Below are 10,535 nucleotides of genomic sequence, written 5' to 3'. Positions count from 1 at the left end.
CACGTGTTCGCATCGCATATGGGAACGATCTTCCATGAAAATGAACCGAGGACACGACGATCACATCTGGCAGCCAGCCCGACGCCCGAATCATAGTCTTCTTCATCTTCTCCGGCTCTCACCCAGCAAACATCCCTCGCTTTGCCAGAAAATCTCATCCCAGATCAAACAAAGCCTGTCAGAAGCCGTCGATCACCCGATGAAAGTATTTTCTTTTCTACATACGCACTGAGAGAAATTTTCGGTTCCGATTACCGCTCAGTCCTCAACTATTTTCGTTTTTTACCACCATCGAAGTATAATGAGAAAATTCTTTAAAAATTCACGTGTATTCAGAAAAATCAACGAATTCATTTCACATGACAGACAAAAAAAATTCACTGAAAATTTGTTAAACAATGTTTTGTTTTATCAATTTATTAATAACTTTTGGGTATTATTATTATTGTTCAAATTTAATTCTCTTATCGTCTTTATTGCGGTGGTGATTTTTTTGCAATAAATAAGCGTTATTCAGCGCAGATTAAATACTGCATACTGGATAATTGATCTCGCGTTAAATGCAGGAAGAATTTCTTCCTGCGTTAAGTTTAGTATATTTATATGTATATTATTAGATACGTTTGCGGGGTTAATACTCTCATAATTCGCTAATCCTCGGACGTGTGGTCTGCTAATTAAATAAGCTCTTCTGACTGACGTAGAAACGTCAAGTGTCTGTGTAATTAGCGATGCACAAGCCTTTCTTCTCTAATTCGTTCGTTAGCGAGTATAGAACGAACTTTGAAAAGTTTCAACAAAATGGCGACTCTTGTATCGAGAAAAAGATGATTTAATTATTTTCATCAGCTAATTGTACGGTTCTTTTTTCGCAACATCAAAAAAATCAAATGGTTCGTCTCATTTTTACGAATGTCGTGATAGTTTGTTTCCTTCGTTGATAAGTATTTTGCAAATCATTTGAAACGAATTTGTTTATTAATTCGTGATACAATTACGCAGTTTTTCCTAGTAAAGCACAAATTTGATGTTTATATATAAACTAGCAGGCTGTCATATGTTTACAATGTTTTTTTATTAACTCTGATATCCAAGAAAAAATCTAATTATTAAATAGCGAACAAACTGATTGTAATACAAAATTGTTCTATGCTCGACAGAGCATAGAATAAAATATTTCGTCTTCAAAATATCGTAAAATATTCAAATCGCTTTCTATGAAGTTGCGATAAAACGTTTTGTCCACTTTCTACTAGGGTTAACTATATACGGTTAACATCCATCAAAATTGAACACATCAGATTATTAAAAAACTTTTGATAAAATACTCCAATCTCTCTGTAAATTATCTGCTGTTGAAAGTTGCGGTCAAACATTCACCCCATGAAATCGCATAATATTGTTTAACCGTAAAGAATTCGAACATGAACAATTAACAATTTTCAAATAACCTATTAATTTCTGCGGAACATCGAATCGCAAAAACCACGAGGTTGAAGTTAGCAACGCTATCGTAACGAAATATTGGTGAAAAAAATCATGATTTTCTCAATTTTGCAATGATTTTCAATGAACTAAGATTTAGAAATATGATTGTACTTTGTTTTATCACAGTTTACTGAATTTCAGATAATTCCAAAATCGCGAAATAACGGTTTTTCCTCAACACGAATCGTTGTGACAAAGTTACTAACTTCAATATGATCAAAAACCACGAGGTTGAAGTTAGCAACGCTATCGTAACGAAACATTGGTGAAAAAATCATTATTTTCTCAATTTTGCAATAATTTTCAAGGAACTAAGATTTCGAAATATGATTGTACTTTGTTTTATCACAGTTTGCTGAATTTCAGATAATTCCAAAATCGTGAAATAACGGTTTTTCCTCAACACGAATCGTTGCGACAAAGTTACTAACTTCAATATGATCAAAAACCACGAGGTTGAAGTTAGCAACGCTATCGTAACGAAACATTGGTGAAAAAATCATTATTTTCTCAATTTTGCAATAATTTTCAAGGAACTAAGATTTCGAAATATGATTGTACTTTGTTTTATCACAGTTTGCTGAATTTCAGATAATTCCAAAATCGTGAAATAACGGTTTTTCCTCAACACGAATCGTTGCGACAAAGTTACTAACTTCAATATGATCAAAAACCACGAGGTTGAAGTTAGCAACGCTATCGTAACGAAACATTGGTGAAAAAATCATTATTTTCTCAATTTTGCAATAATTTTCAAGGAACTAAGATTTCGAAATATGATTGTGTTTTGTTTTATCATCGTTTACTGAATATCGAACAATTCCAAAATCGCAAAATCACGGTTTTTCCTCGGTAGAAAATCGTTGCGACAAAGTAACTAACTTCAATACGGTGAAGAACCGTTAACGCAAACGGTTTTATATTCCATTATCGACCACCAGCCAGGAATCTCCTCAGTTCTACAAAAATCTGCATTCCCGCGTCCCTTTTTGAGGTATGTGGCGCGTACCTTTTTTCCCTCAAGTTTTGTTAGGTTATCTTATTCTCAAAAAACGACCAAATAGAGCAGGAAGTTACGCGAGCGGTGAAAAGGGATTCGATATCGCGCCCGATGCTAGAATTCCCAGCCGGGAATTCGCTGCCATGAAAGCCATGCGTCTCCCGTATTTCGTTTCCCCTGCATCCCCACCCTCGGGAAACCCAAGAGATGACCGGCAGCGAATCAGTCCGTGCCGAACCGTCGAGTTGGCTCGATCTCGGCGGCATAGCGGAATAAAATTGACATCGTGAAGCTGACGTTGTAATAAAAGGGAGGCGGCTGTGTTTTTCAGCAAAAAGCGGGACCCTCGAATCGTTTCTCGGAGGATAAATCGCAATTCGCACATGAATACGGAGAGATTTGGGTGAAATCGTTGGCCGATTATATCGCAGTAATCGCTGATAGCGACTTCTCGTCGCGTTCGATTGCGAGGATCTAGGGACTGAGGCCCAGAGATGATCCTGCAGGCCCAGGGCCTCGTCATCCTTGCGATTGCGGCCGTTTTCGCCCGCGGCGAAATCCTTACACCGCCGTATTTCAACTTGGCGGATGGCCGGGAAATTAGCGCCACTGCGACTTGCGGTGTCGATACTCCGGGGCCAGAACTTTACTGTAAACTTGTTGGCGCCAACGCGGATCAGGACGAGGATATCAACTTGATACAGGGACAGGTGAGCCGGGGATTTCCCGCGCGGGGTAAAAGCGTAGAGTCGATTAGTTGATTCAAGAAGGGAATTCGAAAGGACTGAGAGTGCCTTTTTTTTAACAATGAGAGAAACTATTAGTTACGGTTACCGCTCAGTCTGCAACTATTTTCATTTTTTGCCACGATCGAAAAATATAGTTCTAGGTAGAAAATGAAAATTAGTTTTCCAGCTGTTACCGGAAAAATTTTGAAAATCAACTGTTCTTGTTCATATTTCTATTGCGTTTTCATTTATCGCGTACTTGAAGTCGACTTGGTAAAATCGTAGATTTGGTATGGAAAACCTGGAATTCTTATGGAATTATGTTTTGACAAACAACTGCAACTCCGATGTAAGAAAAATATTTAAACAATATTTCACGAAACTTTCATGGAAAAATTTTGAAAATTAAGCCGTTAAACTCATGATATCTTTGTATGAAATCAAAAAACCAAATATTTTCTGTCACTAGTTGAGTATAGTTTGTGAGTGAACGAAGAATTATTGAAAAAATTGAAATTTGAATTTTGAAAATTTAAAAATCTAGACCGTGTTTATTGCCTTGTAAAATAAGTTGTGATCAGAGAAAAAGAAAAAGAATTGAAATATGCTTCGTTCAATTTTGTTAGAAGTTAGGCGTGAGTTATGAAATTTTGATTTCGCCAAGCCCAGATTTTACGAATATTTTGAAAATGATCAAGTCAATGCAACTTGCGTTTTATAAATAATTGAGCCTCTGAGATGTATTGAATATCGTTCTTTGTAATTTTTATAAAGCATAACACCGATCGTATCAGTTTGTTGAAAAAGTTTGAACAATTTCTTTTTTATTCAATCACGCACGTGAAAAAACAAATATAAAAATACACGTATTACAAAAAAATGACTAAAATAAAAAAACAGCTGTGGTTTTTTTTTTTTTTAATTTTCTACCACCGTACTGCCGATAATTATTTTCCGCAAGGGTAGATTTGTTCAATTATTGGAATATCGCTGTAAAAATCAACGAATCAGCATGAAATATACCGTTCAGCTTGCAACGGATTTGATATTCAAGCGTACGTATGCAGCTGGAACTTTAAGACTTCCCTCGAGCTTTCAGAAATAAACTTATTCTCGACAGAACGAAAGTGAACTAAATTTCCGAGTCTAAATTGGTCGCAGGGTGCTGCAGCAGTTTCAAAACTAAATTCCCTCCAGCATTGTAGGATTTTTAACCAATGTGTAAATATGTTTGGAGAGAGTTTAGAGAAGGAGAAAAAATTGTTATTGACAAATAAAAGAAATATACATTGCTATCGGTATAAACGATCGGCATTCCGAATTCAAAATTGAATCTGCATCCCAGCTTATTGGTATTAAAATACGAAAATCTGCTCGGTTGATCTGTCTTTGAGGCCTTCAGGTATATGAAAAATATGGTCGTCGAAAATCGTGAAACTTCTTTCTTATTCTTTTTTCTTAAGTATACCTAAACGTAATCCGCAAGGTTAATCTGCTGTTTTCAGCTTTGAATATCGCGTCTAATCAGCCGTTATTATCACCCGTACACTGAGAGAAATTTTTAGTTTCGGTTACCGCTCAGCCCTTAACTATTTTCATTTTTTACCACAAACGAAAAATACAGTTCTAGGTAGAAAATGAAAATTAGTTTTCTAGCCGTTACCAGAAACTCTAGTATCCGTTAATATTCTATAAAAAAGAAAATAAAAAAAAAAAAACAAATAGTTGGAACAAGAGAAGTCACGAACTGAAATTATTTAAGTTTGTGGCACGAAGAGACTTATATATATATAATTATTTACATTTACAATTATATATAAATAATTAAATGACAACGTAGTAATTGTATAGACTCATAAATTTTCTTGGGTAAAAAAATTCCACATTGTTGCTCAAAATTTTTGTAACTTCCTGTGGAAATTGTTCATAAAATACTACACGCATCTCGATGTTACGAATGTTTGAATGTTTCTCAGGTCACTCGTTAAAATGGCCAAATTTCAAGCCTTTCGAAGCGTTGATGTAACTCCTATGAGAAATGGGGACTTGCAGGTCGAAGGGGACGAACACAAGCGATAAGGGAAGATAGAACTGACCCCTTATATGAGATAACAAAGCGTCGCATGTTCGAGTTGGAAGTTTTTCAGCCTGAGATTCATTCAAATAACGCATTACGCCGAGTCTCTTAGATACATCTTATCTAAATTATAGTTCACAGAACTTATCCCAGTTAAAATATTTTTCAACATTGACGATATTATTTATTTATAACTGCACCTCGTCGTTATTTTTCCGCATTCAATTTTCATCCAGGGAAATGAAAGCGTTATTGTTTGAAAAAAAGAAAAAAATACAATCAAGTAAATAATAATGATAGTATATAATAACGAATGATGAAACTTTTTAGAATTGGGTGCGATGTTTCCTATTAATTCACATTTTTACAGGTATGCGATTATTGCGATCCAAACGATCCGTTGAAGCGACATCCTCCAGAATATGCCGTCGATGGTACTCAAACTTGGTGGCAATCACCGCCATTATCTCGTGGAATGAAGTACAACGAAGTAAATCTCACCATCAATTTAGGCCAGGTAATAACGTCGATTAATCTTAATATTAATTATTATTTATCTGTTTATTTATTTATTTATTTTCATCAGATTGTTTACATTTTGTCACATAATTTAACACAGTCTCAAAACATAATAATATTGATCATACAGAGAACATAGTCCTAATTTTTAATCAAATTTTTCTAGCAATATAAATCAACCATATAATAACCAAACTTATATGTTTAAAGATTCTCTAATTGTAAGATTCAAGGATTTATTTCATTTTTCATTACACTTTTACTGCCTCAAAAATATCATAATAGTATTGAAACGATTCGTAAGCATACATTTGTTTACAATTCAATCGCATTTTATTAATAATGTGTTGATTTTTATTGCTTATTATATTATTCATCCGTATTTGTCCGTACAGAATTGTTTAAGCTATAAAAAAAAAAAAATACATAAACGGGTCAGTCTCGCTGATTCGATTCATTCGAAATATTCTAAAAGCTGATGGACGAATTTATCTCAGTTTAATAGATCAAATCCTGCGCATAGAATGAAATCTTTACAATGTTTATATATCGTTTGAACGTACTTCGCCAGGCTCTTGGACTTTATCTTCTTCGTTTAATACTATCTGATGTAATTTAATTTAATACTCATTCATGCTTATACAGCTGAGGAGAAAGAATTACCGAGAAGCAAAGCTTCTGCGTACAGAGATAGATAATCATTGAACTGTATCGCGTTAGCCACGAACGTTGGCCCTTCCTGCGATGATACTGGAGTCAGAGCGTAGCACAGAACCGATCTTTGTCTCGCTTATATGTACGAGTATAAGAACGGCATTAAGGATTGATAGGCCGAATCGTCCGAATGAAAACTTGTAGCAAAATAAAAAGAATTGTTTGAAAAAAATTTTCAGGAATTTTAATTCCGCACAATGATTACGGGGAACACGAACGGAACAACGTCTCTATACTGTGTAATATGAAATGCATGTGGGGGAAATTTTAATAGCACGAGATAAAATCGTATCAACAATTTAAGGAAAGGTCTTGTAATTAGAAGGTTCGAAGCAATTAAAATCTGATACTTTTTCCAAACTCTACGAATCTACTGATTACAAATCTGCGATCGGATTCTGAAAATTCAAGATAGCGGATCCAATATGGCGGACAAAAATTTGAAATTCGATCGAATCCGGAGATAAAACGCTGTCCGGGGATTTTTGAAGTCGCTGTTTACGTATCCGAAATCAAATTTTGAAAATTTGGTATGGCGAATCCAATCGGCGACCCCAAAAACCCCTTGCATAGCGTTTTTTGACCGGATTCGAATCAAATTCACAATTTTTGTCCGCTATATTGGATCTGCCATTTAGAATTTTTTAATTTTGATTTCAGATTCGTAATAAACATCCTCAAAAACCGTACAACACTACCTTTTTATAAAAGTTAACTCAGCACAATAATGTGTCACTCAAAGGGTTAAATAAAATCTATTTTCACCCATCCTGGAGATAATAACGCGTAAAAAATTTTCAGGCGATTTCTGGAGATCTCTACGGTGAATAATATGAGACCAAGAATATTAAAATTGCATCAAAAACACCAGCCTTCAATAATTTTCAATTTTCCGATTATAAAACCTTTTTTGAAGTCATTGATATCCTCTGAATTTCTTACTCCGAGTCGCTCAAAATGATTTTTATTGTATAACAGAGATAAGTTTCACCCGTGTTCACTGTCATTGACGTAAACAACACTGCTCGAGAATTTATATGAATTTTTTTCAAAATCATTTTCTAAAATTTGATTCTGCTACATAAATAAAAACGGGAACCTAAAACCGACACTGTTGACCAATAAAAAAAATGCATACCTATATTCAGATTCAATAACTGCAAACAGACCAGATTTCTGGAATTGATGAAACGGCTGAAATCATCATTCAGCTTTCTTCATTGCTGCCACTTCGGGCTTATCGATGTGTAGGCGTCGGAAATCAACTCATGAAATGGGAAGCACACTATCTCCCAAGCGTTTCCGCTCCTGCAGATACGCGATAAAGACTTCAACAACCCTCTATTGAGAATAATAAACTGTTCCGTGTGTTTTAAAAAATACGTTTGAAAAATGGACATCAGCATCGATCCACTTGCAGTTTATTGTTAAATTTAGCCATACTTGCAGTTGTATTTACTTTTACAACAGGTTGAAATACAACTTGTGTTTGAAATTCAACGGTCAAATATTAGAGAGCTCATTTAGACATTCAATGATGTTCGAATTTTGAAAATCAACGAAATTTTCAGTTCATAGAAAACATGACACTGTTTGCATATCTATTATTCTATATACCCTATCATATTATGGAATATCATATTTTCTTTAGAATAGACGGATCGTTTCCACGATTATGCCACATGCTACTTGTGATGTCATTTGCAGCGAACAATTTATTCATTAAAAAAAATATACATATTAGTTTATTTTTTTCGTATCGTGGTCCAACTGATCATTGTTCGTAAAAATCAGTACTGAAAACGAAATAGAGACATTAAGGTGATGTGATACTCCTCCGTCGGTAATGAAAACTATTGTCCGAATTTCTCCGAGGCGATTAATCTTTGATTTTTAATTGGACTACGATACAAAAAAAGTAAACTGATATATATATGATATGTATACAAGTCCCTAAGGTGTACACATAAATATAAATAAAAAATATTAGAATAATTGGTAGCGAATGGCATCTTGAAAAAATAACATAGTTAAATTATGAACCACCCCAACGAAATTCTTTCTGAATACACAACGGTATGTGTTCTAGGAATTTCACGTCGCATACGTTTACATCCGTATGGGCAACTCCCCTCGTCCCGGATTATGGGCACTCGAAAAGTCGAAGGATTACGGAAAGACGTGGTCGCCATGGCAGTACTTTTCCGATTCGGAGAACGACTGTCTTACATATTTTGGCGTGAACAGTCGCGAAGGAATAAAAAGAGACGACAGTGTGATTTGTACCACGGAATATTCGAAGCTGGTTCCGTTGGAAGGCGGAGAGATTCCATTCTCCACTTTGACCGACAGACCTTCGGCCAACCATTACTTCAACTCCTCGGTTCTGCAGGAGTGGACCAGAGCCACCAACGTCCGATTTCGCTTTCTACGCACGAAGAACTTGTTCGGACATTTGATGTCCGTCGCTCGACAGGATCCAACAGTCACCAGGCGTGTATGTATTGATAAATTGGATCAGCGCCACAGCATTTATGTTATTCTTGCTCGTGAGGTTTCCAAATCACTATAATAAGATGAATTTCATCCGATTTCCAGTACTTCTACTCCATCAAAGACATCAGTATAGGTGGACGCTGCATGTGTAACGGTCATGCGGACACTTGCGATGTTCAGGATCCGAACATTCCCGATAAGCTTCTCTGTAGATGTCATCACAACACCTGTGGACCTCAGTGCGCATCCTGTTGCAAGGGTTTCGAACAAAAGAAATGGCGAATATCAACAGCGTCCAAGAAGTTCATTTGCGAACGTGAGCCTTTCTCCATTTTGTTTTGACATTATACAGAATTTCTCAGCTGTTTGGTGTATTGCATAATCATTTATGTCCTCTTACAAGGAAGGTATTCCAGGTCATTCTCTCCAATTTCATTTCTTCTGTAATATGCTGTAGTAGATTACAAACTATGCAACGTGAATTTTTTTTACCTGCCATTGTACACTTTAACGGGGTAAAACCACCCTTCAAAGTGAGGCATGTCAAGGAACGGTTTGGCATTTTTTCTGTTTGTTAATTGAGAAAATTACATTTTTCATTTCACTTTATGAGAAAGCTTTTCCAGTTAGATTGGTTAAAAATATTATGTTCTCGTGGGTGAAACTGCCAAATTGTTCCTTGACATGCCTTACTTTGGAGGGTGGTTTTACCCCCTTGAAATGTTTAGTGGTAAATAAAAAAAAATACATGTGGCTTAGTTTTCAGTCTACTATAACATAGTACAAAAGTAATCAAATCGGAGAGATCGACCTGGGATACCTTCCTTGTTAGTAGTATCAATTATGGATATTTATAAATGAATACTTTGTCTCTCGATTAGCTTGCAATTGTTTCGGTCATACGGACGAGTGTCAATATGACCCTCAAATCGATGAACAACATTTGTCACTGGATATTCATGGGAAATATGAAGGAGGTGGCGTGTGCCAGAACTGTAAGCACAACACAGAGGGTATAAATTGCGACCGTTGTAAGGCAGGCTTCTACAAACCGTACGACAAACATCTCAATGAAACTGATGTCTGTCAGCGTAAGTCAAATTCATGCAAATCCATGAATACAGAACAGACAAAGTCTATTTCTAGTGCGTCAGATATGGTATAATATCATGATAATGATTCTTTCGTGTTTCTTCATAGCTTGCAATTGTGATTTATCATTTTCCACTGGAAACTGTGCGGAAGGTTCAGGAAAGTGCGAATGTCGTCCGGAATATGTGGCTCCTGATTGTACGGAATGCAGTTATGGTTACTTCGGTTATCCGAAGTGTCGGCCTTGCGAATGTCATCTTAAAGGAACAGATGGTTATCATTGCGAGGCTACGGACGGCCATTGTCCATGCAAAGAAAACTACGCGGGACATTACTGTAACTTGTGTGCAGAAGGATACTACAACTTCCCTGGCTGCCTGCGTGCGTAGAACACAACTGATGATAACACTATAAATTAAAT

General features: G+C 35.9%; 1 protein-coding gene across 1 annotated transcript in view; it reads left to right on the top strand.

The window, feature by feature from the left end:
• Positions 1–2,732: 2,732 nt before the first annotated feature.
• LOC107221056 (laminin subunit alpha) overlaps positions 2,733–10,535 on the top strand; it is a 23,056-nt gene continuing 15,253 nt past the window's right edge. Inside the window, exons 1-6 of the mRNA XM_015659918.2 lie at positions 2,733–3,198; positions 5,664–5,810; positions 8,616–9,023; positions 9,125–9,338; positions 9,904–10,113; positions 10,223–10,495. Coding sequence (XP_015515404.2) covers positions 2,983–3,198; positions 5,664–5,810; positions 8,616–9,023; positions 9,125–9,338; positions 9,904–10,113; positions 10,223–10,495 — 1,468 coding nt within the window. The 5' untranslated portion in view covers positions 2,733–2,982. The remainder of the gene's footprint in view (positions 3,199–5,663; positions 5,811–8,615; positions 9,024–9,124; positions 9,339–9,903; positions 10,114–10,222; positions 10,496–10,535) is intronic.

The sequence above is a fragment of the Neodiprion lecontei genome, chromosome 7 (genome assembly GCF_021901455.1).
Source record: "Neodiprion lecontei isolate iyNeoLeco1 chromosome 7, iyNeoLeco1.1, whole genome shotgun sequence".
Classification (NCBI taxonomy): domain Eukaryota; kingdom Metazoa; phylum Arthropoda; class Insecta; order Hymenoptera; family Diprionidae; genus Neodiprion; species Neodiprion lecontei.
The sequence above is the reverse complement of the archived record's forward strand: the minus strand, read 5'-3'. Positions and strand labels throughout refer to the sequence as shown.